The following is a 27300-nucleotide window of genomic DNA, read 5'->3' as shown; positions in this document are numbered from 1 at the left end:
ATTTCGAGTCACATCTGTCCAGGCTCGGGTTGTATAGCTACCTTGTCCTGAAGAAGAACCTGGGTCTTGTCTGGCGTCAGGTTGACGTCGACTGAAGAGGGTGGCACTGTAACTTTGAGCATGAGGATGGGATAACGGTTTTGGGCTGAGTCATCCGGATACTGAGCGGTGTAGTGTTGACGCAACAACTGACATAAAATGAAATTTAAAAAATGTCATTAGATACAAAACAAGTACTTCTTGTATAATCTTTGCTGTTTGGAGTTATTTAAAGTGACTCTACCTTCATTATATCTTTATGGTGGACGGGTCTGTTGTTGATGAATATAAATGTTTTGTCAGGATTTGATGAGCTTGTCGAGGAGTGATCTGCTCCAGGTTTTGGAAAAAAGCCCTCTAAAACAATCTGAAATAAAACAAAACAAAATAAATTATACATTAAGGTAAAATCACACTACATAACAAGCAACAGTCGTAATTAGGGATGAATGATATGGATCCTTTTCAGCCAATGACGATGAGATAACTGTTCATAACTGGAGCCTGACCGATATTTGGATTGGCAGATATCAGCAAATCACAGATATACTGTATCAGTATCGGTGGATATGATGTCAATTTCAGCTCATATGAAAACTTTTTAAAAAACACAAAGCAGGAAAAGATGCTTGTGGTGATTTATATTTATTCCATTTCCAGTGTTGTTGCCACTGATGTCATTTTAAACAATAAATCTTTGTGTTTCTCCGTTTGACCTATATGGGATCTAAACAAAAAAACTAAATCAGCCTCTCTTCCCGACCGGTCAGCTTTCAAATCAGTAATGTCGTTCCGTACCCGTGTACACTTGTGTGTATGCACACTAGTTGGTTTGGGGTCCGCCAATATAGACATAGAAGAGGAAGCAAACACTTGCATCATCAACACATATTATAGCGGTCAACTTCAATATTTTGGTAAAGTTGCTGTCACACCTGATGCGAACCGCACCCGAGTATACATGAACCGTACTCGAGACCCCCTTTTCAAGGACTCGGGCACTAATCAAACAAACTGGAATTTGGGGTCACTCATATCCGGGTCCAGGTTCCCTGATGTGAAAGCATCCTACAGTTCCCATTAACGGGTCAATAAATCCAGCCTGATATGTGCCATGCATCCTGAGTCGTCATAATGGACTGAATTTGGCAGTGAGGTTCCTGAAATGAGACCTTCATGCTTGTGCAAACATTTTTTCAAACTGACATGCTCAGCAGCTGGCTGATATTACATAAACTTTACGATCATTACATTTTCAATTAGGATGGCACGGTTGATCCACTCCACTGACAGCTGCACAGCTGGGAACAGAGCCATTCGTTCTGGTTGTGCACAAACAGGCACCGGTCACAGCAAACTAACTGTACATACACAGTGTAATGAGGAGGATCAGTGAACAACTCCTTTACACGTTTGATGTCTTAATATTAAACTTATTTTCATTGTAAATTGTGAAACAATCAAGAAAGACAGTGAGACGTTTGAGTTTGTGTTTCGATATGCAGCCTCCACCGTGAGCACGCCCAACCGGCTGGTTAAAATGTGCATCATACATGATGACCTTTCACCCAGAATCCCGCCAGAGGCAGTTCTCATGAGCTGAAATTGATGACTCGACATAAAACTGAACAATTGCACTTAAAACTGTAAGCTTGTAAGAAATTATGGAAAGCTATTAATGTCCTACAGATTGCAAGCGGAATAGCTCCGCTTTTCTTTTCTTTTTTTCCCACATGGCCTCGGGCTCGTTATTAGCAGCAACGCACGCCAATGAAGTTAATAAATGAACTGCGGTTTCAGGTCGGGGCACATATGCTTCTCTCTATTTCTGCTCATTAGGGTCACTTTATGAGAGCACGAATGGCACCTCTGGCCCCAAAGGGCCGCAGCTATTTGTAGTCACGCTGCCAAAAACGAGTGTCACATTTTGTTCTGCAGAGGAATAGCTCTCACAACTCTCCCCGAGCGAGGCCCCGGTGAAATTGTCAACCTGGTTCCCTTGATCACTAAGCTTTGGTCTTGGGGACAAAGAGGAGAAAAGTTCCCTTTCATTGCTACAGGGAGTCAGAGGAAAAGGTGAAAGGTTGTTCTCATAAGTGGGCACCAAAGTGCTGCAGCAAAATAACAACAACAAAGAGGAAAATGAGAGAGAAACGGGGTGAAAAGGGCTGCTCCATATCTGTCAGACTAAATTAGTTGGGAGCCTGGCAGCAGGTACGAGCCACATGACACCTACCGTGACCAAGCAGAAAGTTACCGCTCGACAGTAATTCAATTACGATCAGCACCGCAAAGCTTAGCTAACAAAAAGCACTCACTCTTCATCAGGAAAGAACTCAAGAGAAAAGGGCAAGAGAAATAGTTGGCCAGCCACCAACTGACCACATTCGCTGGCTTCAGACCAGGCGTTCATGATGAGGTGATTAGCTCACGGTCAAGTATAACGTGCATGCTCTCATTTGCTCTGCAGAAAGGATCCATCTTAACTTGGCATTTAATGCAACACTGACAGCTCAAATTAGACCTAAAGAAAACACATCAAACTGCGTCACTGAGTCGTCGTCATGTAGTTCTGAGTGCAAGTCAACGTTTTCAAGCATGTTGTCTGAGTCCTTATTTTTCATGAGGCGTCACAAAATGACGAAGAGAAAAGAGATTGTTCAGAAACATTCCTGAGACGAAAGATAAATCATTATTTCAAACCACATGTCACATTAGGGCTGAAAGATATGCAAAAAATATCATTTTGGCAGACTTTGCGACAGCGATATGACTAACGTCTTTAGTGGAAATGGTAATTTTAGCATTTCATTTTCACTGAAAAAAAGAAGAGTTAAATTGTTGAATCTGTACCAAACAAGAGGAGTCTGTTCCCTGACATCTGGAGAATGAGACCTGAGGTCAGGGAACATCTGTATTAGAGCCAAACTGGTACGATCAGCTGATATTGGCAGAGATACATCAGTATCGGCATACATGCTCTCCAATATGTGGCGATATGAAAAACTTTGTTTTTTGAGATTATAACACAGAAAAAGATGCTTGGATTATTATCAATATTATATCATTTCAGTCAACAAAGTTTAAAATATCTCTGTTACATATTTCTGTCGCAAGTGTCTGATGAACACATTTGAGGGATCATTGCAAAAAATGTAAAAATTAGTACACTGGCTGGTAAATATTAGTATCTGAATTTTTTTTACTTCCTAATGTTGGTATCAGCCCCAAAACTGCAGTATAGGTCGAGCTCTACTCTTTCTATTTCTAATATATGTTGTGACATACCATGAGACGGCTAGGAGGCGGTTCCTCCACTAATCAGAAGGTCGGTGGCTCAATCTGGGGCCAGATTGTACGTCAAAGTGTCCTTGGGCAAGATACTGAACACCAAATTTCATGTGATGGCTGCTCCTTTGGTGCAAGTGTGTTTGTGAATGGGCGAGTATAAAAATATTGTGGGGCGCTTTGAATAGGAAGTGCTGTATCGTGCCTGATCAGAAGAACAAAAGAAGAAAAACGCGATGTAAATCCAGCCCAATTCAGTGATTTACATGCTGCATTTGGCCACACAGCGATTTCGACAATAATTTAATATAATTGTAATTTTTAAAGATATTTTCGGGGCACATTTGTGCCTTTATTGGACCGTGAAAGTTAAGGATGCAGACAGGAAATGGGAAGCGAGAGAGAACGGGGTATGACATGCGAGAAAGGTTGACAGCTGGAGTTGAATCAATGAGGTTACATTGCATGTGCTTGTTAGCATTGGGCTAACAAGGGGCTCTGTGATTTCGCTAATATTTTGATTAACTGTTCAGCACTATTTGATTTGAATCTGTTCCGATAATGAGACTAAATTAAATGCTGCTTCAGGATGGACTGTGTGACAACGAGCTTTATTAAGGCTGCACGTGTGTGATCAACTGCCAGAATGGCTCCATAATGAAGGGCAGAGGGACATGAGAGCCACAGTTTGAGAGCACAGAGTGCAAGGTGTGTGCACGAGGCGGGAGGTGTAGCTGTGCCAGCTCAGCCGTGATATGTGGCCGCGATGTTCATCCGTCAGAGTGCACTGCGCTCCACGCGGTCTCTGCATCATTTAAGATGTTCAAAGGTGACTTTGTCCAGCTGATTAACGGTCCATGTGGAACAATAAAAATAACAGCTGATCATGAAACCAGAAGCCTGATACATACAGTATGTGAAATTATGTATCTACTCATGCACACACATGCTTTCTGCCCTCAGTGCATGAAAACCCAAAGAAATCCGTAACAAACAAACTCTAAAAGTCATGATTTTGCAGAATTGCTCCATTTCTCTCTCACTCTGCATTTTTCCCCTTAACTAACCTCTGGTTGCTCCTGGTGATGGTGGCAGGGGAGCAGGTTGGCAACGGCGCTGGGCCCCAGCGTAGCAATGAGGGCACTTCTGTGATCGGCCACCTTGGCCTTCTGCCAAACCACCACCTGCAACAATATGACACCAGTCAACTTCCATGAGTCCACATCAGGCGAATCGCACTGCATAAACACCTGTCAAGATAGAAACTGGGCCACGGAGCCGCCAGAGTAACTGGAGGTCTTACATTTTGTTTCTGCGAAGAGATTCAAACTGCAGATGTAAAATGTGCACTACGTAGTTGTGGGCAAGAAATTTTAAATCAGAAGAGAAAGATCTGCAATGAATGATTTTTTGTGCCTAAACAAACTAAACACTCTCTTATCGTTTTACTTCAAACTTACATTCCTCTGAGAACAGCTTGTTTATTCAGACATGGAAAATATTAATATTTCTGAGTTTGAATTTCTTCTCCAAAAACTGCATAGTGCCCCTTTAATGTTTACAACTTATGCTTTAGATATAAAAACATGGAAGAGTGGTTGGTGCCAAAGTTAAATGAATGGTTATACACTCTTTACCATTATTTTAGATCTGCTCTGCAACAACTTGTCGTGAAAAAAGAAATAAAAATAATATCAAATTTTAGGGACTTTGCAATGACAACACTGATCCAAAAACATTTAGTTTCTACTTTCATGTTTTATGTTTTTATGCTGCATTCAGTAACTTAACTCATGATTATGTTCCTAATAATTAATCTACATCATTTTGGGATCACGTCAGATCAGAAAACATTTTAGGAACAAAATATGTTGACACCCGTGTGTGGGCTTGTAGTTTGTGTCCACCGGTGAATATATCTCCCGGGTGTTGATTTCTAAAAGCATGCACTCCGTTGCAGGGCATGTCTCTGCTATTAAATACGCAATTTGGCACATGTAAACGGATCACTCCTGTAAACAGTTCCTGAAGAAGCTGTGAAACACGACACAGGCCAAATAGCAGAGTTGGAGATAAAGGATAGGGGCAACTGAGTGCTGATTGTACAAAATAGGGTTCACTACCCTCCCCTGACAACCTCCATTTCTATGAAAGTTATATGGCGTTCGAGTGGCCCCTCCGTGACCCACAGCACCTATACACTTCTGTGTACAAACTGGCTGCAGCCTGTAACTGAATCTGGGGTTAAGTCCGCAGCTGTGTTCAGCAACTTACTCAGGCGTCATAATCAGCCAAATCACAGTTCACAGTCAGCCATATTTGTGTTTGGGGCACCTGACAGTTAGCTGTGGTGGGAACGAGCATTGAGGGATGGAAATGTCTAATTGCTGAATAAGTCCCACGGCTGATTAATCTAATGTTATGTAATGGAACAATCTGAAATAACTGCCGTTTTTATTGTGCAGCCGAGGAGACGGCTGATAAAAAGTAAGCAAACATAACGGGCCTAAAAAAACTGCTAAAAAACACAATTAGTGGGTTTTTTGTTATTTAAACCAAAAACATGCAACTTCAGTGTGACTCAGACGAAAACTGATGACTGATGATAAATCCTTTCAAAATAAAGTCAGTGAATCTGGACCTTGTTGAATATGATGCATTGCTTTGCTATGTGTGTTAATTATATTTAATTAAGATGACAACATCAACAATCAAGTCGCTATTTGACTGTTTCCATTTGCTAATGGACATTTACAGCTATTCAGACACTGTAACTGCAAAATAGTCCCATTATTTAAAGATGGAAGTAAAACATAACTATTATTACTGATAATTATCACTAATAATTTATATGTAGAGTGACTGTGAGTAGTTGTAATGATAATGCACACATGTTAAAGGCTCTTATTTGGCCACGAGTCAAACATTTAATTTGTTTAAGACAACATATTGTGGATTTAGGGTCACCTATCAGCTGTGTAGTTTCAAAGTACAGACTGATTTTTCTGATGGATGTGTGCGATTAGTCGACAAGTCAATTAAATGTTGCTACCCTTGCTAGTCTGCAGAAAAAAAACTAGTCTGCAAACTTTTTCAGGTTTTGTTTTCACCTGTTTTTATTTGTTTGTTTGTTTGTCAGCAGGATGACACAAAAACTACAGAACAGATTTCCATGAAACTTGGATGGAGGATGTGTCTCGGCCCAGAATAGACCCCATTAACTTTTGGTGCAGATCCGAATTAAGGGACGGATCCAGGATTTTTTTCTCATTGTCTTTAAAATTGTGAAAGGGAGCATTTTTCAACATTTTCGTGGATCTTGATGCAAAAAAATCAAGCGTATTTAGGTGTCTGGTGTCTGTAAGAGAGTAACATTTGATGTGAATCTAAATAAAATCTGGATCTGGTGGATTTAAACATTTTTCATTTGATATTGGATTACTGTTGGGACTTGGCGGAGGTATGCACTCTACTGAGTGTCGTTGTAGTTATTTTATAAATGAACACATTTAAGTTACATATTGACATAATTTGCGCTGAAATGTCGCTTTGCAAGAAAAAAAGCTTCCTTTACAACAATAACACCTCATAATCTGATGATGATTATTTTTTGCATTTACTCTGAGAATGTTGTCGTTATAATCACGGATGTTTCTTGAAGATTTTCTGTTACGCTGAATATTGTTGTCAATAAATGTTATTTGCAAAATTTTGTTGTCATCACGTTCCACAGTTCATATTGCACAATAAATGCAAAGTGCCACGTTTCAGCAGGATTCAGAATAAGATTTAGTTCTTGGAGAATGTGATTAATAGTGATTTATAGTAAACACATCTGTTCCTTTAATATTTATTGACACAAACATTTCTGATGACAGCAAATTTCACTTCATCTGAACCTTCCCGAGGAGCAGGAGACCTTTACGTCACACCTGAATCCTCTTTCATTCATGACATTATCTCAAAGATTAACATATTTTAGTATAAAGTGTGCCTAATAACTAGTGGAAAAATTATAAGTTGATTTATTTATTAAATGATTTTGATGATGAATGAATCATTTAAGTCGATTAGCACGTCAGAGTGTCAAATGTTCTCTAATTCCAACTGTGTGGATTTGCTGCTTTCCTCCGTTTTATGTCATCATTAATTCAATATGTTTGAGTTTTGGAACAGGAGTCGGACAAAACAAGCTGCTTTTCAAAGTGTCATGTTCAGCTTTTCACAAGTTTCTGATGCTGTGTAGACCGAACGATGAACAGAAAAATAATAAAATGATTGAATGAATCCGAAACTAAAGTGATTGTTAGCTGCCACCACGATAAATACATGTGAGGTGGTATGTTTTGAGTGTGTTAATATTATCCTCACTCATGTTTTTGTAATTGGTTAAAAACTCTGATGAATTCCTGCTGCAACAACTAGATATTTAGAAAGTGCTCTCCAGCAGCTGAATGTCTTCTGTGCATCAAATGGAGTATTTCTTTCTTAACCACATGCATATTAATTAAAAGTCCTCCAACTTATGATTTGTCCTTTATAGTTACAGATAGATTCAGATTTTTTTTAATAAAAAGTCACTAACCTGCACAGAAGCCCTCTTCTATCAGGTGGGACAGTCTGTCCTTGCTCAGTCTCTGTGTTTCTAATTAATATTTTCCATCACACGCAACGATTTCATAACTCACCGACCTGCGTTAGCGCTGACAACAAAACAACAGGAGGCTGGAGACAATTACTGTCTTCACGAAGGTGTTTGATGAATTATTTACCTGACGAGCTCCTGACAGAAAATCTTAAGAGAGGCACAAACACAAACTCGACTGTCAAAGGAAGCTGTCCACAATAAACATTTCACATTTATACATTTTACACTTTTGGTGTATTTCACATTATCAAATGAGTGAAATTTAGAAAGCGTGTCGACTGTAGGGGATGTCCAGGCTTTTTGTAGGTTTTCCTTCCTTTCATTTGTCCTGTTGTTAACACTGTTTGCATGTAGTTGTTTTTTTTTATTTATTTATTGTTAATGAATGTTTAATGTTAATGTTCTTTGGTACAATATATAATAATCATGTGTTACTGTTGAATAAAAATATATTTGAAAACAAAAATCAGTGCACTAACTATCCAGTCTTGTTTTCCTGTGCCGACCATTTTCATTTTGTCTCCAGTAAATTTTTCTCCTCGCACTTTAATACTGTTACAATGATCAGCTAGAGGAAATAATAATTGAGAAAGTGCTTTAAAAATATCATGATTTATTATAATATAAGCAGTAGTAAATCCAGATGTAGCAGCAGTATAAAAATGTAGTGGACAGATGAACTTCATGCAATCAGTTCTCCCTTTTTTCCCTCTAAGATCGAAATGAAGCTCCAGTATTTTTGCACTAATCTCACAGCATGTAGTCTCACACATGTGCTTTAACACGTGTCAATTAAGGCTGCCACAAGTATATCACTATACTGCAAATACATGGCATATTAACACAAACTGAAGGAGATTTGAGTCAGTGATGTTGGTTCAGTCATTCTAAGACGAATGAGGACACCTTGTGGTTGATGTGAGAGGAGGAGCACAAACAGGATGAGCAGAGATTTACCATTAAAACCTCACATGTGGTCTGTTCTAGTGAAATTTAAAACTAAAAATCGTAGTATCAGAAACTTCACTATGGACTTGACAGAAGAGAATGTTTTTTTTTCAGCTTGAATAATGTCTGAGAAACTTCTCACACCCCTCACGAAGCTTAATCCACTTCTCTGCTATCTGTCTCTGTTCAGTGAATCCAAAACTAATCAAAGTAGGACTAGTAGCTAAAACGTGATTTATATTGCACGAAGGACATTTTTGATGTTTTTTACACAGTAAAAACTCCAATATAACTGACATTTTACTGCAAGGAAATGATGAAGACAAGAATTTTTACTGCCGAATGACAAAAAAACTTGAAAAATCAAACAGCCTTTATAGTCATTTTAACTTTTAACCACATTTAACATTTCATCAGTCATCATTGTTTATAGTACATAACATATATTATATATAGGTTACATCTGGCATTAACTTCAGATTTGTTTTGGTTAAATCTAAACAAGGAGGAGAAGTTTACTGACCTTGTTGTGGACGAGTGTGAGCCTCAGGTCAGGTTTTATGATGGCGTAGGCCGTCAGCAGGTCCTGCACCTTCTTCACTTCCTCCTTACACTTCTTGGTGGAGGAGTAGTACTGCCGTCTGACTGGGAGATTCTTGAAGAGCTTCAGTACGCTCACTGTCGTACCTGAAAAACACAGAGAAGAAAGATGTGCAACCGCTTTTGATGTAAGATTTAGTTTTGCTACTAGATCTACTTGGACACCATGGGGCCGAAACTTAATGGTCAAGGTGTGTGTTATTTTTAAAACTCTTCACAATGAACACCAATACTACCTGTATCATCAAGAGTTTTATGTGATCCCTTTAAGACTTGTTCATCAGCAAATTAATTGAGAAATGAAACATACGACTGATAGAAAAACACTTAATTCCTGTTAAGGCACACACCATGAGTAATCCCTCCATAAAAACAGACACTTCCATGATTGTTGCCTCACCTTGACCTAAGTGAGACGGCTTCTGAGAAACAATCCCTCCTGTGAAGTTGAGTGTGTACTGTGTGCTGATGTCATCCTCCGCTGTCTTTGTGATGACAGACACCTGAAGGGAAACAGATCAATAAGACATCTGGTGACCAACCATCACACTTTATATACTGTACAGCGATAAACCAGGAAGTAGATTTCATTCCTGATCATTCCTGATAAATGAGTCAGGCTATCTGTAAAATTGTATGAATGTATGCATGAGTGAGATGAATTTGTTTTCTATTCATGAGTTCAGTGCATGTATACAACTTATACATCAATTTAATAGACACTCACCTCGGCCACGGCGCAGACGGAGCCCAGCGCCTCTCCTCTGAAGCCGTACGTCTCCAGTCGCTCCAGGTCGTCGTGGCTGCAGATCTTTGAAGTGAAATGTCTCACGGCCATCACAGGAGTGTCTGCAGCTTTGATTCCATGGCCGTTATCACGCACTTCTATCCGGTCCAAACCGTAGTTCTCCTACAATGAGAAATACAATATATAATAAAGACTAAAGAAAATAGTGTGCAAATAGAAGGAGTCACCACCTTTACAATCAAAAGTCTGTCATTTAGTCACTGTACCAGTTTAATGTCAATGCTCGAAGCTCCGGCGTCCAGAGAATTTTCCATCAATTCTTTCACAACGTTCACCACAGAGGTGATGACCTGGGAGCTGGACAGCAGCCGCACCGTGTCTGGAGGCAGCTGCTTCATGATTTAAGTTATCTGTTGAAGAAAGGTCAGGTTTTAGTTTGGTACTTCAGTCACAATGACAGCATGACATGGAGGGGTGAAGCAAACCTTGAAAAATGTTTAAGATTTTAGTGAGATAAAATGCCTCCATGAGCCAGAATTTCGACACAGAAATTACACAGTAAAACCACATTTAAATCCATTTGTGTCTCCTGCTAAGCGGTCCACAAATACATTTTGTTTTGAGATGGATCCAGACATCCAGAAGTCCAAATGGCACCTTCCCAAACTGACTCAAACACCAAAAGAAATCACACTGGCATTAAAGGTGCAATATGTAAGAATTCTGCTTGGAAAAAATTCAAGACTTCACTAAAATTATCAACAGGATGGGTTCAAAGTTCTGGTGCTGGGCGGTGTAAAGGAAACCAACACTTCCCCATGTTCTGAGCACCCAGTCTGGACCACCAGCTGCACGGCTAACTGAGCTACTCACTAGCTAAAAGCAGATACAGGTAGCAGCAGTTAGCGGTTACTCTGGTGATATGCTGGCTTCTATTGGACAATTCTTACATGTTGCACCTTTAATTAATCTTGATGAAATAAAAGTGCTCTCATTTATCGCTGCTGATCTATGGCTGCTGATCATAGCAATAATATTAAATCTAACAAATAAGAGCTTCCAAGTTAAGTCTCACACAAAGAAAACCAGCGTTTATGAGGTTAGAAAAGTATAAATCACCACATAACTAAAATATGACACCTGAATGCCAGAATACCTCACCTGGTAAGATTATATCAGATCTGTAGCTAGATAGCAACAAATGCCAATTCACTGCGAGACCAAACAGTCAAGATATCGTTTTCAGTCAAGAAGACATTTAGTCAGAATCAACTAAATATTAAATATAACCCTCAGGTAACAGCGAACACACAAATAAAGCGGTTTACAGTAGGCTCACTACACGTTAGCTAGCTGCTCTGCAACTTATCTTAGCTAACGACTCATCGTAGCTTACAATTAAAAGCCCAACTTAACGGCGACATTACAAACTCATATTAACCTGAATATCAACGTTAATAAATTACTTTATAAGAAAGTTAAACGCTCACTTTCGCGGGTCCTTCTGACAGCAGCTCCACATTAATCCTTCATAAACAACACACACGAGCCACACTCCGGAAACAGCCTGATTCCCGCCCCCTTTGCTGCACGCTGATTGGTTAGAAGTGACACAAGGGCGGGCTCAGAAAAAGCACTTCCGATATTTACACCCTGATTTTAGACTAGCAGGTACTCAGAAACCGATTTTTCACAAGGATTGCCGCACCAAAAACCAACACGGTTAAGCTTTAACTCCCTAACTTTGAACACGTGTAATCTAAACCTTGACATGCGCATTTATTTCGTGGGATTTAACGGGGGCGGGACGCAGCCTGAGAAGACAACTCGAGGGCAGTAAATACCAGTCGAAGCTGCTGTGAAACCACGTCTACTTCCGCTCGGGTCAGTCTACGACGTGCTGTCTGCGCTGACTGCACACATCAACAAGGAGATAAACCATTTCTCTCCGTAGCTGTTTGTTTCTATAAATACCTCCACTGCTCGCTACTACCTGTAAGTTTACACTGCTGGGTGTGTGACTGTTAAAGGGTTCATTTTAACCACGGAGCGCTGCGTGCTGTTTCTTACTGACGTGATGACGCTGAAGAACTTGGTGTAGAATAGTGGTGCGTTGGTCTGGGTTATGTGCTGGAAACGAAAACATGTCCTCGGGATGTTGACGTTGCACACCTACTTAACAACGCGAGATGGACATTAGATAATAAATAACATGCGTTCGCATTAAGTCACTAATGAGTATTATCAGTTCATAGCATGTAATTGCTTATCTAAAGGTGTTTGAGCAGCTGTGTAGCTACGAAAAGTAATCAGCAAATAGCCTAAGCCAGTGACAGTTGTTTGAGCACCAAAGCCCATATGATTTTTGTTTAACTTTAACTTCAGATATTGTTTGCGGTTTTCTCAGTCATTCCTGTGGTTGCTGATACTCACTTTCTTCACGTAATCGGTGTTGTTATCAGTTCCGTTATCTTGCATCAACTTTAAACCTCTTATCTGTCGACTGAGATGAGCAACAGCATCCCAGATGCAACAGATTTCTTCATGTCACACTGGAGTCATTGTGGACAGTTATTCGGCTGAATGAAAAGGCTCGTGTAATGTCAGACTGAGACGTGAAATGAGGTCAAACTCATGGGGAAGGCGTGCATGTTTTTGACTGTTGACAGGTGTCAAAATGTTGGTCTTCTTGTGAATGTGTCTTGAATGACTGCAACTTAAACTCTGGTCTTTAATCCAGCATGGCAGCTCCAAGTGTGCCGGAGGCCGAAGTTCAATAAGATTGCACAAGATGTTTTTTGTTATCTTATTTAGACTTGCAGGGAGGGCAAAGTGCTTCAATTGAACTTGTGTTGTGTGATTTACTTTTTCAAATAAAGGTATCTCGCATAGAAAAACTGTGCATGATGAACTTCTGCACTCCTCTGCAGGAAGCACGTGGATGTATGCTGCTGATGATGTGTATTTGATGTTTTTTGGGCTCTTTACAGCCAAAAATGAACCATTTTATAGATGTTTTATAGTACAGTTATGAGCATGACATGGGGGGGGAACAAACCTTGAAAAATGTTTAAGATTTTAGTGAGATCTGTGTCAACACACACTATAAAACACTTTTAAATTACACCAAAAAAATCTAAGGAAATACCATTCAAATACATTGGTGTCTCCTGCGAGGTCGTCCACACATACATTGTTATGGATATAGCAATTTAACACCACACGATTGTTGTTGTTTTTTTTAAACAAAAAAAATCTACAAAAAAAAAGTCTTAATGTATATTTTAACTTTGCCCAAATGTTAAACTTCATGTCATCATTGTTGATTTTAAACATGTACATACATACATGTGTACGCTGCTGAGCGGCAACTGCCAATTACATCTGGCCATTTTGTAGATGTTTTATGAACAGTTATGAAATTCTAGGTTGTTCACACCAGACACAATAAAGCATTTCATCATCATCTCTAAAAACAGTGGAAACTAGAGATGTTATGACACCATTATTTCCTTCCCTTAACTGAAATGTGTGTATCGGTCGATGCAGAGTACTGATCAGATATCTGTGTATAAATATATATATATATATATATATATATATATATATATATATATATATATATATATATATATATATATATAGGACTCAAAGGAAAAGTTCACCCAAAAATGAAAATTCAGCCGTTACCTACCATTTTATAGATGTTTTATTGTACAATTATGAAATTCTAGGTCGTTCCCACTGATTATCAGACATAAAGCATTTCATCATCATCTCTAAAGACAGTGACCGTGTCAACCACATGGAGACGAGAGATGTTCAGACACAATTTTCACAACAACAACTAAGTTGATTTACATCTGGAGGAGGTGGGACTATGTGGACACAGCGGAGCATGTGTCAACTTGCTGTTGGAGGAGACTTCTTATTTATTATTTTAAAACATTTTGAGGGAGAGTTGATATATTGTTAAGTAAATACTTGTGTCTTCTGTTCACAGACCAGAATGAATGTGGGTGTGGCACACAGTGAGGTGAACCCAAACACTCGGGTCATGAACAGTCGAGGGATCTGGCTGACCTACGCACTCGGTGTTGGAATACTTCACATTGTGCTCTTGAGCATACCCTTCTTTAGCGTGCCGGTGGTGTGGACGCTCACTAATGTCATACACAACTTTGTAAGTTATATCTCACACTGTCTCTGCTGCTGCTGCTGCTCACCACCACCAGACCAAACCTACAAACTAGGCCATCAGATTATCGTCAGATCAACCTCCAGATGCACTTTTATCAGTTTGACTAACCGAACAGCTTCATGTCTTCACCTCCTGACTTGCCTGTGCTTGTTGAGATTTGCTCTATTTTTGGGGAGCCTGTCATTCTGGCAGCCTGACACGTGGCCCATTATGATAATTTCCACAAAACTGACCTTTCATTGTTACATGGCTGGCCTCAAATAAAGGAACATGTGTGTGACGACATGGTGTAGTTAACAAGGATTGTTTATCACAGCCAATACGGAAGGCTATTAACAGTAACGACTGAGGTCAACTATAGCCTATTGTTTTCCACACAATACAACAGCAGTGTGCTGATTATGACTTAGCCACATGTCAGCGTTCTAGCTTTTATTACTTTTCGGTCTGTAATGCAGGTTTTCCATTTAAAGCTGAATTCATGGGTTTGTGTAATTGGACATTCCCAAGTTAGCTTTCTTTGCAATAAATCTGCATCATCCTGTCCTTTCTTTTGGCTCTTGAATATGTATTTATCAACCAGAACCAGGCGGGAGATGTTGTTTCTGTTGAGATTCTTCTGCCTCTACTCTTTAACTTAAACACTCTTTTACTCATTGGCTCTCAGCCTGCGGATCAGGACTCCCAAGTTGGTCTCGAGTTACTTTCCAGGGGTCGCCAGGTGGTTGTGGGGATAAAAATAAAATCTAAAAATAAACTTTTGTTGGTCTTGGGAAAGGTTTTTACGCTACATTGCCCGTACCAGTGATAATTAGCTCTAAAATTATTGGGTTGGGTCTGTTTTAGAGAGCCAAAGTGTCATTTTTCATTCACTTTTTTGAACATTATAAGAACTGTGGACAAAAAAGGGGACAAAAAACAATCAAAAACAGTAAACACGAGGTCGTGGGACAATCAGTAAATCAAGGCAAATTTCCCTTTTTTTAGAATAAAAAGTAGTAGCAGTGTTTACCAGGGATCTGTCTGTTTTGTCACTCCTGGGCTGCTATGAGTTAAAAGTCCCAGTGAAGGTGAGGCAGGCCTGAACACGAACCAAATTTTTTCAAGGGGTCACGATTTCAAAAAGGATGAAAACCACTCCTTTTAACAAAGACACAAAAACTCCCGCAGCAACAAGAGGTTATAGAGTTTAATTCTCACTAATTTGTGAGAAAAAAAGAGTAAAAGTAAACAGACTTTTGTACTTCAGCCAGAGGCTTTATGAACTGTATTTGCAAAGAAAACAAGAAATGGTTTAACTCCTTATATACCTTCTGTGCACTGTGAACATTATTAGAAAGCTAGAGTTTTTATGAAGGATACAAATTGGAAGTTAAATACTTTATTTAATCTGTCTGTTATGCCTTTGTTCTCTACAGACTGTATTAACTGAACTACTGACTGTTTGTGTCTCCACAGGGGATGTATGTCTTTATGCACGCAGTGAAGGGAACACCATTCGAGACCCCCGACCAAGGAAAAGCCAGACTTCTTACACATTGGGAGCAGCTCGACTACGGCGTGCAGTTCACTTCATCTAGAAAGTTTTTCACCATCTCACCAATCATTCTGTAAGTACCAAATATCGTTTGATTCTGTCTTTTTTTAGATATTTTATAGTGAAGGTATAAAATCCCTAGTACAGTCACACTGATTATCAGACATAAAAAGCCTTTCATCATCCTCTCTAATGTTGAACAGCATAGAAACTATATCGGATATCTACTTCAGTTGTTTAGGAGAATGCTGCAACGCTGTTTTGCTGTGTACAAGGCGTACAAAAACGCTGCTGGGAAGTAGCATGGTCCCTTTTCTTAAAAAATAAATGACATGGTCTTGGATCGGTGTAGAAACAACCCCAGTGTGCAGGATTACTATACAGACACTTGTTCTGCACACGTTGTTTTATCTTGATGCATATCTCTTGTATGAAGCGATTATATTTCTTTATTTTTTGAGTGAACCCGTATTGTTCTGCTCCACAGATACTTCCTTGCAAGTTTCTACACAAAGTACGACACGACACACTTCGTCATAAACACGGCCTCACTGCTGAGCGTCCTGATCCCCAAACTGCCGCAGCTACACGGAGTCAGACTCTTCGGCATCAACAAGTATTAAGTTATTGTAAAATGCTGCTGTGCCTCATAGCAACACAAGTTAATTCCTGTGTAGTGTGTACCGCCGATGTGTGTACTAAGTCGTACAGTTTGTGTAAACGTCACTGTTTAGATTTATCAGGTTTAAGATGAAATGTAAAAAAATAAACAGGTTTGTAGATGACAGGATGCCATATGCATTACTAACGTATGTGAATATTTAATAATGTAATTTTGGCCTGCGCTGACCTGGGCTGGCCCGGGCAGCAGCGAGGCTCTTTTGGTTGAGTTTATTTTTGTCTGTCTTTGCCCTCAATTTCACATGGCAACACTAACTGTGAGTGTGAGTCCGTTTCTAACCACAAAGATGTTCCCAGATGTATTTTTCAAAGATGTTTACTTCCTGAGGGTCGGAGCCTGTTGTTTATCGGTGCACTCTCATTTTGTAATGGGTGTCGAACTTATTCATGCTGAGTGAAGAGTGGAGTCCTCCTTATTTGCATGATTTCCTTGGTATGTGAATCATTTCATTTGTAACTCAATCAGAAAAGGGCAGGCGTTTTTCTTTGTACAGTTTTTTTTTTGTGAATGTTTTGTCCTGTATGTAGAAAAGAGACAAGTTCTTGTTGTCAGGTTCAGTGTTTACTGAGGGAGGTCGATAAAACTTACTTTCATGTAGCTGCTCTCTTCAGATTTTGACTTTTTGCTATCATCAAGGCAGCGAGTCCTGCTTTGTTTGGCCATAGCTCAAAGTATTCCTGAGAAGTCTTGTACTTAATCTTATTAAAATGTTTGTGCCCTCACTTCGTTTCATCACTCATTAATTGCTGCATTGCATGGTTGCTAATGATTATGGGATTTGTGTACTTCCCACAAAGGAGAGGTCAGTTACGTCGAGGATTTTCTCAGATTATGAGGGAATTTAACACTTGCTTTAGTTGGCGTATTGATATTAAACATATTTTACAACCCCCCCTTTGATACGAGCTGCTCTCATGAACTGTGTGGACAGGAGAAAGTTCAGCTGTGGCGAACAACAAACCTTTGACCTGTGAAGTAACACAAACCGGGGCTTATCAGGAAAGGCGTTAACACCTGTCTAAACCTGGTGCTGAATTCACACACAGGATAACAGCTGTTATAAGGGAGCATTACAACAAATTGCACAAGGATAAAATGAACGTTCATCAATATGGTGAACATTTATCAAGGAAATAAAAGCTTCTCCAACACTAAAAAAATGTACTTGAAAAATATTCCATTTTTATTTTCAGACCACTTCAGAAATGATAAACACAAGTTCTTATAACTTGAAGTCTTGTGATTTTAAATTCTTTAAAATAAGTTTCTAAAGAAACATGAGCAACATGTTAGCCGACATCCAGCTTGAACTTTAGTGTTCAAACTCTCCTGAGAAACTTATGATGGAAACTTGGTGCGTCTTTATAACATTGTCTGTAGACGGTGATGGTGCTTTCCTTTCCTGCAGGAGACACACGTTGTCATCTGTTAAACTTGTCTGACTATGACCAGATTCAAATCTGCCGCAAAATGAAGTGCACCTCTTCCTTCTGACTCCAACAAATTATTAACATTTTTATTGTGCTAATTCTGTACCTGAAGTCAGGCGTCAGTGTCACCGACTTTCTCTTTAATCCTTCAAACAAGTCTACTTTAAGTTTGTTTTTGGTTTTCATCTACCACTCGTGCTCTCAATACAACAAGCACATGATTAAAAACCTTATTTAAAAAAAAAATGCTTGTATAAAACATCCCTTCCAGTTGTTACACCTGTGTTAACTAAAACTCAGAACTTTCCACTATAGTCCACGATCATCTACTTTCCTGTGAAATGTTCTTTTTAACGTGTTGGTCCACACAGTTCAGATCCTCACACTGCTTCCCCAACACTCCTTTATAAACCTCAAAGCGATGGTTCAAATCTTTCTGCGAGTGGATTTTATATTTGGTGCCGAAGGCGCCGTCAGCAGACGCAGTCCCGTAGAAGACGCGACCTATCCGGGAGTGAACCAGCGCCATGGCACACATGACACAAGGCTCCCGGGTCACATAGAGGTCATACCCGGTGCATATGTACGGCTGAGGACTCGCTTCTGCATCAGGATGTTTCTGAAAGCTGCAGCCAGGATATCTGTCAAAAGAGTAACATCCACCTCCCTGACTCCGAGCCACCAGGTCAATGCAGACCATGACGGCGTGATGAAGAGGATGGTCACCTCTGCAGTCATGACCCACTGCGATGATCCTCTCCATCACTGGGTCGACCATCACCGCCCCCACCGCCTCCATTCCCAGCTCGCTTCCTGCTCTGGCGGCAGTCAGAGCAGACCTCATGTACGTGTGCATCCTGGCTTTCTGAGGCGAGCTGAAGAGCTCTCCTCTCAGGGCGACCGTCACCTGTTTGTCCTCATGAAACGAGGTGGGCCAGTGTTTGCTCACCAGCTCAAACTGGGGTCGGGTCAAAGGAGGACGGGCAGGGACCCTCACAACAAAAGGCTGACCCAGTCCTTCATGTTTAACTCCACCTGAGGGGAGCAGACAGTCGATGGAGACCTCCTTCAGGTCTGGTGCCTCACTGACGAGGCAGACGAGGACCTCCAGAGGATGAAGGCTGCCCTTCTCCTTCACCGCCCGCACCCTCTTGATGTGCTGGAGGTCGTTCAGAGGGTAGAGGCCGTTCAGCTCCCGGACCAGTCGAGATGTCTCCTTCTTGTCTACAATGGGCGCAGCGAAAGCTTCGATCAGCTCAACGTCTTGTGACTGCTCATCTGACAGGACGGGATACGCCACCCAGGAGTCGGTGTCACACTCCGAGCCTTTCCAGCGTTTCGTCTGAGGCTCCATTGTTCCTGTGTTCTCCTGTGAAATATGATTTCACAGCAAAGTGAAGCAAAGTCAGGAGAGAGAACATGATGACAGAGTGTTTCTGTTGTGAAACTAAGACCAACAAAGACCTTTGCTTCATTTATATTTCAGTGAAAGAGATCAGCTGGCAGCTTGTGTCCTAAAAGTTTAAGCAGATTTTTAAGTCAAAACATGAACAAGCCAGTTGTAACTCACACTGGACAAGTTATTTCACGCATTTTCAGTTTGTGATGGTTGAAGATTTAATTATTAAATATAGTGCAGGAGTTCTTTTAATTATGTTATTCTTAATTTCTACAATAAAATGCAACAAAATGTTGTTTCTGTCAACAGGATAGAGGTGTCACGATGCTCCGAATTCACAATTAGACTTTGATTTAAACATTTTTTCAGCGCTGACGGGTAAATCTGGATCAACAGATCATTGGTTTTATACCCTGACAAATGTTGTTTACATTTCCAATTTCTCTTTAGAAAAGTACATTCATTTTATCACCACAGATTGACTTCATTCTTGTGGCTTTTTGCAGGTAAGGCAAGTTTGAATAATATTAACCAAAAATAATGATGCCAGAGTTCAATAAAAAAGTGCAACCCTTGGGGGATTCAACAATAAAAACAAAAGATAGAAAGTGACAGTGAAAATAACAGTTAGTTACAGTAAAGTGGATTTAGTGGGTAAGTAGCCCTTAACTTTGGTTATTAAACGTGCACTCAGCAGGACAGTTTACAGTTATAAACAACATCAATGCCCTCTGATGGACAAACTATGTAATTAAAAGTTTTTTTAATTACTTGAAACATTTTTTAGCATTTCAAAACTGCAATTTCATGTATACACCTGTGAAAAGTAGTGATGATCCAATACCCTTTTTCCTTCCTGACACCAATTCTAAATACCTGGACTTGCAAAATTGCAAATTCCAGGTACTGATCTGAGTCCTGTGTGTTAAAAAAATATTTTTCATCTAGTTTAAGAGTCAGGCAGAACTGAAAAAGAGCACAGATATCAACACATGTAAGTTTTCTGACATGTCTCTTGCTGTTTATGGATATTGGCTACTTGTGCCGTTAAAAAAATGGTTAACATACAGGTGTACATGACACTTTAATAAATAAATAACATTGTGTCAAATCAGTGCATGGACTCACATAATAACGCTATCGGAGGCATTTCTGATACCGGTCTCGATCTCTCCACTTTTCTTGGACATGCTTGTATATCAGTCAGACTCTTAGTTATAGCCCTTGAATAAACAAAGCCATAAACAACAGAGTCTGACCAAGACAAGATTTTAGGGCCGATATTGATAATAGAGAGTGAATTTTTTTTTTTATATACACAGAATGTATACACATAAGCTAACATATTTGCAATGATCCCTCAAATGTGGAACACGAGACAAAGTTATGTAACGGAGGCAGCATATTTTCATTTAACAATGCACTTTATTGTCTCAAAGGAAATCACTGCATTTAATCAGTAAACTTGGAATTTAACGAGGTTCTAGTAAACAATGCATTCAAAAACACAGCCAGTAATGATTTTATGTCTGTAGTGTTGAAACAAGAAGCTGATAAATGAACGAAACTTGATTCCAGTTTTAAAAAATTAATAATAATTACAGTCATCAACTGAAAATGCCAAACATCTGGTTGTTGGAGCTTCAGAGTTGCACACACAGAACATGCTTTCCAGGATAAACTGAATCCTTGAACATTCATGCTGAAGTTTTTTAAGAAATGTGTTAGACACCATCCTTCTGTCCTTATTTGATCCAGATATTACTGTTTACATTCTAGAGATTAATCTATAGTTTAATCAATTTATAGTTGAAAGTCACCTTTCATAATGTCCAGACAATCCACTACAGCTCCAGAGGTGCAGCACAGATTTTTAATTAAGCTAGAAGTGATCCCTTAAAGACACATGTGAAAATAAGTCATAAAGCAGCCTGCAGGAGATTCCCGTTGATATTATGCTTCAGGAGCAAAAGCAGCATGTAGTTCCATAGAAAACTCTCAGGCCAACATGCAGTCCTTTCTTCACTTCCTCCCCAGTATAAGCCTCGTCTTCATAACTTTAGGCACATGTCTAATGGTCAGCGACACTCTGGTTCCTCGGGTCAGAGTCTCTCCTGGCTGGGCCCCGGCAGCAGACAGGTTCACCACCTTGTCCGTCAGTGTGTCCTGATCACAGGGCCGGATGCCGTGAAGCAGCCTTTGGTACATTTCATCCTGCAGGATCAGGAGACTGCGAGGCTTCACCAGCAGCGAGAAGAGGAAGCGGTTCTCCTCCGTCTGCGGTGTGTCACCCTCCTCCAGGCTGCTGATAGGAGAGTAGAAGTCAAGGAGGGTGTGAGAGCCCAGGCTGATGGTGGTGACGGTGGGGTGGTACAGAGGGCCGTCTTCATGAGGCATAATCCCTTCTCCTTGTTTATACTCATTCACCAACACATGGTTGGCCGTTTTCCCACTGAAGGCACCCAGAGAGGAGATTTTCTCACAGTACGTCTGGAGCCAGTCAGGCATCTTCTCCGCCAGCATGCCTTTTGGATGTGGTAACCCTCCCCAGTTCTGAAGCCTTCTCCCTGACAGCTGAGTCCATTTAGTTTTTGGAGATTTATACACCTGCTGCTGAAGGTAGGACTCCTCATCCTCTGTTATGAAATCTGGGATGTAATACACTGTTGGTGGGGCATCTTTTACGACAAACTGCTTCAAGTCCTCCAAAATACATGCTGGCTGTTCCATGCCTCCTTTAGAAAAGTCAACATGAAATGCTCGTTAAAACCCAACTTTAAAAGAAATGCTAATGCTGGCTAACCTCTCTTATAGTGGCTAACAGGGAGTAGAGTGGACCACAGCCACGTTTGGAAAGATCAACTCTGACTGAATAGATTACTAAAACGTCTACTATATGTATTAAAACATACAGTTATATAATTAACGAATAATAGTGGAATTGTATCTTGATGCTAACAGCAGGACTTGCCTTGTCGACAGCAGCAGTCACATCACCACCAAGCCATTTCCGGGTAGCTACGCTGCTAGCATTAGCATCCTTTGGATTCCTAAAGCCCTTTACACATTAACCCTTTATCTACAACACAAGAAATAAATACAAACATGTTGTATAATCCATTAGAAGTTCGCCGAAACCTATGAAATATGAACTGGTTTCTCCTTTTTGCCTTGAAAAAGCCGAAATGCGAAAGAAAAAGCCTTAATGGTAAAATCACGTACAAGTGGACGTAATGGTGCTTTTAGTGGTGTGGGATTTATGAGGTTTCTAGTTGTAAAAACGATTTTTACACGCATCCAAAATAAAATTGCTTTTTGTCACGATCATTTCCTTAAGGACGTTTTAAGAACCAGTTTTTTAATGACAATTCTTTATATTGATCACTCAAATAATCTTTGTTTGGTCATGCCCTTACATACAATATTAATGCCAGTAACTTACGTGCAATTTACGTTATCGTTTCATCAAATGTTATATTATTTTGTTGCCTTTGTATGAAAATGACTGTTTTAGCAAATTTCACTTCAACTCTGCCAGCTTTCCCATCAATATACTAGTTAATTACTGAAGTTATTGTGTTGCTTTGTAAGAAATACCATATTTCTGCTGTCCCTGAAGGTAACACGGGCCCACTAGATGGAAAAAGCTAAAATTCAAATTCTGAAGCGGCGCCATGTTTGTTACACACACAGCACAGGGCCGTTACGTACACAAAATTAAAAACACACAGATTTCAACTACGAACTGACACAAAATCATCTTTACCTCTTTTAGGTGAAAACTACTGCTTGGTTAAAAATTCCAGCTAGCCGCTCGACTCCATGCTTTCATCCCTGTGCATCAGACTAAAATGTCCCCTAACTGAAAGCGTCAAACTTTTGGACCCGGGCTTTATTTTCTAAACGGGTTTACAAATTATTCGCGTTTAAAAAGTATACGTTTAACAGGTTTAATGTTAAGATGGTGGCCCAATTTTTTTTGCAAGTGTCTTTAAGGTACTTAAACGGAGTTCACAAATTTGCCGGTACACGGAATTATTTACATGTGACACAGCTACACGGAAGCGAAATACCAGTGAGGACAGATCACTCAGTACACTTGTGTTTTCTGCTGTTAACTTCTTAAACTTCGTGTTTTGTCTTTTTTTTGGGTCGTTGCTCTGAACTTTAACATAATGATGTGCCATGTTTGTCTCCATTTTCTTTTGTTTTGTGAGCTTAAAGTCCAATGGGAACTAATGTGAGGTCACCTTTATTTCTTTGACTATTTGAACTCACAGTTGGGTAATATAAGATTCATGGCTATGCTCCCGACAAAAGCAAAGATTCTGCACAGGCTGCTCCAGTTTAGACACACATGTTTTGGCTCTCCTTCATGTGGAAAAGCAGCGTCCTCCAGGCTAGTTCTGGGCATTGAGACAAGCTGTGATGACACTGGAGCTGCTGTTCTGGACGAGACCGGTAAAATACTTGGAGAGTCTCTACATTCACAGAAAGATGTGCATCTCAGGTGAGTGTCAGAGTTGTATCATATCAGGATCCTTGCTTTAAGGCTTTTTGTGACGCATTATTTCCTTCTTGAATGCTGCAGGACTGGTGGCATCATCCCCACGGTGGCCCAGCAGCTCCACAGAGAAAACATAGAGCGTGTGGTCCAGGAGGCTTTGGAGAGGAGCAACGTGGACCCCAGCCAGCTCTCAGCTGTGGCCACCACTGTGAAGCCAGGCCTGGCCTTGAGCTTGGGCATCGGCCTTGAGTTCAGTCAGAGGTTTGTGAGGCAGCACAACAAGCCCTTCATCCCCATCCACCACATGGAGGCCCACGCCCTCACCGTCAGGATGCTTCAACCTGTCGCCTTCCCCTTCCTGGTGCTGCTCGTCTCTGGTGGTCACTCGCTCCTCGCTGTGGCCAGAGGAGTCGACGACTTTCTGCTTCTGGGTCACAGTCTGGATGAAGCTCCGGGGGACACACTGGATAAAGTGAGATCTTGAAACTGAAACTTAATTCAATATATGATTATAAACAAATTACATATTGTCTTTTGTGGATTCACAGGTGGCCAGACGTTTGTCCCTCACCAAACACCCGCAGTGCTCCACACTGAGTGGAGGACAGGGTATAGAGCTTCTGGCAAAGGATGGTGACAGGACGAGGTTCCATTTCACGACACCTATGGGACAAACGTACGACTGCTGCTTTTCTTTTGCTGGACTGAGAAATCAAGTTACAATGGCGATAATGAAAAAAGAGGCAGAGGAAGGTAAGAGGGGACACAAGGTCTCAGACAACCATATCCCATCACCAGGGATCAGATCTGTAGACATTTTGACTTATCCAACACAGATGTAAATAAAAACATACATTTCTGCATTGCAATGCCTGGAAATACTAATGTTTTTTTTCCACCTGAGCAAAAAAAAAAAAAATAAATTAAAAATCATTTTGGGAAATGTTGAAAAGAATAAATACATAGATGCAAAAAAAAACTTGGCATGCTGTTGATGAATCTGTAAATGTTTTTTTGATTAATCAGTAGATGTTTGGTCTAAAAAATGTCAAAGATACAAAATACAAGATGGATGGAGGTTTCGAAAAGAAAAAAGTAAAATTGTACTTGGCCTCTTTGTCTACTAGCTTCCCCGTCTGGTTACAGGTTGACAGAAACTAGATTTGTCTCCCTCTGTAGGTAAAGAACAAGGGACTCTGTTATCGTGTGTGGATGATATTGCAGCTGCCACACAGCACACAGTCGCCTCTCATCTTGCAAAGCGAACACATCGAGCCATCTTGTTCTGTAAAGCTAACGGCCTGCTGCCATCAAGCAGTCCCACCTTGGTGAGTGAAAAATAATGTCTTAATGTGAGAAATCAACTCAATTAATCAAGTAATCAGTTAATCCCCATCTGAAAATAGTCCCCAACAAATGCCCTGTTTAGTCCTATTTTAAGACAAATATAAACTAATACCTGGCAGCCTCATCCTTTAAATCAGAGAAAATTGCAAATATAGATTTGAAGTGTTCATCATTGAACTCTTTTTTGACAGGTGCTGTCTGGAGGAGTTGCAAGCAATCAGTACATCCGTAAAGCTTTGAGCATCATCGCTGAGGCGACGGGACTACAGCTGCTCTGTCCTCCAGCCAAATTCTGCACTGACAACGGAGTGATGATCGCATGGTGTGTATACTGACCCTCAGTGAATCTGATTGGATGATTTGTCCCACTGAACGTGCATTTTTCTTTTTCTACTCAGGAACGGTGTTGAACGCCTGAGAGAAGGGAAAGGGATACTGCCTCCAAATGTGGACGTCTGCTACGAGCCAAAGTGAGTCAACGCTGATTACAGGGTCTTATTTTAACTTTCACTGGAGTGTAAATTGAATTCTAGGTTAATTTCTATGGACTGCTAATTAAAATCTGTATTGGCCCACATCATTGTTGTATTGCAGGGCACCGCTGGGGGTTGACATGACAGCAGAGGTGAAGGCAGCGGCCATCAGGCTTCGGTCAGTCAGGGTGAAGATCCCCAACTGACTGTTTTGTTCTGTTCAGTGCAAAAAAAAACTTCTGTCACTCCTGGATTGTCTGAGTTCAAGGTATATACTGTGTATATAATATATATGTATAAACACATTAAGCAGCTGTTTATAAATAAATGTGTTATTATACATCTGAGTTGACTTTTTTATTTTTAAATATCCCTTAAAAACTGCCTGAAAATTAAAGATCCACCAAAGTAAAATCTTCTTGGTTTGCTGCAACTGGACTTTTAAACAATAAAGCCATATTTTTTGTATTTTTTAAAGAATGAGCTCATCTTAATTAAATTAGACTATCATAAATTACAAGGCTCTGACAATTTTACAAATGTGTTCCTTGTTCTTGTCGCAAGAAAGAAGTTTTACACAGTAGATGCGGCGTTAATGTGAAATAACACACAATATTTGAACATCTTGATGTTTGAAGAAACAACCTGAAGGTTATAAACACCACGGAAGAGTTAACATCTTAAAATTTAAGATTTGTCTGAAGTTTTGATGTATGCACTCCTATTTGATTTTGTTGTTTGTTGTTACAGGATTATGTTATTAATATGCAATAAAAAAGTTAACTGTATTCTGATGAGTTGCAGGTGCTTCCCACCCTTAGTGGGGGAAAATGGCCACTGTGTGATTGTGGTCTATTGGGTAACCATAATTACCACCTTTAACTTAATAAAGAGTCAAAATCAGTATAAGTGTGACCTACGCTCTGAATCAATCATCCCCAAAATAGGAGTAGATAATAGAATGTAATGGAACCCACTACAGTTAAAAATAGTCAAAAAAAAGTACATAGTAAATATAGTTAAAACACTGACAATGCCACCTAGTTCAAAGGAGCCCTAGGACTCCATAAAAACACCCAACAGGTTCTTTAAAAATGAGCGGTGAGCAGAGTTAAAACCAAAACTATGAGTGTAATTTAAAAAAAGGGTTTATTAGCGTAACAATAACCAATAAAGACAGCTGTACGATGAATAGTCGGGTTAGGGTTAGTACAGTTACCCTCTCTGAGCAGGTGAAACCGTCGTCCTGCTACAGTTCCAGCGGCTGTGTCGTCCTCGGCAGCCTGTTCCTCTTCCCTCACATTCAGCTCCTGGCTCCTCTCGTGTTGACCCAGAGCCCGTCTCACCGCTCTACTGCTCGTTCTGGAGAAACAAACAACGACCATCAGTCACTGCACATATAACACCCAGGTTCGACACCCCTCCTAGTATCCGACGCAAAGTACAGGCGACA

The 27300-nt window shown here is 40.2% G+C and overlaps 5 protein-coding genes across 7 annotated transcripts in view; 2 read left to right on the top strand and 3 right to left on the bottom strand.

Moving 5' to 3' along the window:
• Positions 1 to 27155, bottom strand: part of pms1 (PMS1 homolog 1, mismatch repair system component) — a 35512-nt gene extending 8357 nt beyond the window's left edge. The window contains exons 1-8 of one of the 2 annotated variants that reach the window (XM_084362078.1): positions 27067 to 27155; positions 10538 to 10681; positions 10251 to 10433; positions 9924 to 10026; positions 9447 to 9610; positions 4395 to 4511; positions 284 to 406; positions 42 to 188 (exon numbers count right to left, since the gene is read on the bottom strand). In XM_084362078.1, the coding sequence (XP_084218204.1) occupies positions 42 to 188; positions 284 to 406; positions 4395 to 4511; positions 9447 to 9610; positions 9924 to 10026; positions 10251 to 10433; positions 10538 to 10669 (969 nt within the window). In that variant the 5' untranslated portion in view covers positions 10670 to 10681; positions 27067 to 27155. Of the gene's footprint in view, positions 1 to 41; positions 189 to 283; positions 407 to 4394; positions 4512 to 9446; positions 9611 to 9923; positions 10027 to 10250; positions 10434 to 10537; positions 10682 to 11761; positions 11840 to 27066 lie in introns of those variants that run through there. The other variant, XM_084362077.1, reaches the window with a different exon arrangement.
• On the top strand, positions 12175 to 17413 carry ormdl1 (ORMDL sphingolipid biosynthesis regulator 1). Its single transcript, XM_084362083.1, has 4 exons — positions 12175 to 12266; positions 14275 to 14454; positions 15931 to 16082; positions 16497 to 17413. Exons 2-4 carry the CDS (start codon positions 14281 to 14283, stop codon positions 16630 to 16632), a joined length of 462 nt encoding a protein of 153 aa, XP_084218209.1. The 5' UTR covers positions 12175 to 12266; positions 14275 to 14280; the 3' UTR covers positions 16633 to 17413.
• Positions 17709 to 27156, bottom strand: adat3 (adenosine deaminase tRNA specific 3). Of its 2 annotated transcripts, none has more exons than XM_084362080.1 (2): positions 27067 to 27156; positions 17709 to 19490 (listed from the first exon to the last, which is right to left on the bottom strand). In XM_084362080.1, exon 2 carries the CDS (start codon positions 19473 to 19475, stop codon positions 18444 to 18446), a length of 1032 nt encoding a protein of 343 aa, XP_084218206.1. In that variant the 5' UTR covers positions 19476 to 19490; positions 27067 to 27156; the 3' UTR covers positions 17709 to 18443. The 2 variants fall into 2 exon arrangements, with proteins under 2 accessions (XP_084218206.1, XP_084218207.1); XM_084362081.1 differs by lacking the exon at positions 27067 to 27156 and adding an exon at positions 23287 to 23413.
• Positions 21380 to 23259, bottom strand: alkbh6 (alkB homolog 6). Its single transcript, XM_084362082.1, has 2 exons — positions 22492 to 23259; positions 21380 to 22255 (listed from the first exon to the last, which is right to left on the bottom strand). Exon 2 carries the CDS (start codon positions 22248 to 22250, stop codon positions 21543 to 21545), a length of 708 nt encoding a protein of 235 aa, XP_084218208.1. The 5' UTR covers positions 22251 to 22255; positions 22492 to 23259; the 3' UTR covers positions 21380 to 21542.
• On the top strand, positions 23565 to 26203 carry osgepl1 (O-sialoglycoprotein endopeptidase-like 1). Its single transcript, XM_084362079.1, has 7 exons — positions 23565 to 24030; positions 24112 to 24499; positions 24576 to 24780; positions 25207 to 25355; positions 25566 to 25696; positions 25773 to 25844; positions 25969 to 26203. Exons 1-7 carry the CDS (start codon positions 23819 to 23821, stop codon positions 26051 to 26053), a joined length of 1242 nt encoding a protein of 413 aa, XP_084218205.1. The 5' UTR covers positions 23565 to 23818; the 3' UTR covers positions 26054 to 26203.
• Positions 27157 to 27300: the final 144 nt, after the last annotated feature.

Source organism: Pagrus pagrus (assembly GCF_965226575.1).
Source record: "Pagrus pagrus genome assembly, chromosome: 9".
Lineage (NCBI taxonomy): Eukaryota > Metazoa > Chordata > Actinopteri > Spariformes > Sparidae > Pagrus > Pagrus pagrus.
The sequence above is the reverse complement of the archived record's forward strand: the minus strand, read 5'-3'. Positions and strand labels throughout refer to the sequence as shown.

Bases quoted from the DNA above. Each gene is read 5' to 3' on its own strand.
- osgepl1 (XM_084362079.1), top strand. From the start codon at position 23,819: ATGGCTATGCTCCCGACAAAAGCAAAGATTCTGCACAGGCTGCTCCAG. The intron at 24,031-24,111 runs GTGAGTGTCAGA...TGAATGCTGCAG, and splicing joins CAGAAAGATGTGCATCTCAG to GACTGGTGGCATCATCCCCA. The intron at 25,356-25,565 runs GTGAGTGAAAAA...CTTTTTTGACAG, and splicing joins CATCAAGCAGTCCCACCTTG to GTGCTGTCTGGAGGAGTTGC.
- alkbh6 (XM_084362082.1), bottom strand. From the start codon at position 22,250: ATGGAACAGCCAGCATGTATTTTGGAGGACTTGAAGCAGTTTGTCGTA.
- ormdl1 (XM_084362083.1), top strand. From the start codon at position 14,281: ATGAATGTGGGTGTGGCACACAGTGAGGTGAACCCAAACACTCGGGTC. The intron at 14,455-15,930 runs GTAAGTTATATC...GTGTCTCCACAG, and splicing joins CTAATGTCATACACAACTTT to GGGATGTATGTCTTTATGCA. The intron at 16,083-16,496 runs GTAAGTACCAAA...TCTGCTCCACAG, and splicing joins ACCATCTCACCAATCATTCT to ATACTTCCTTGCAAGTTTCT.
- adat3 (XM_084362080.1), bottom strand. From the start codon at position 19,475: ATGGAGCCTCAGACGAAACGCTGGAAAGGCTCGGAGTGTGACACCGAC.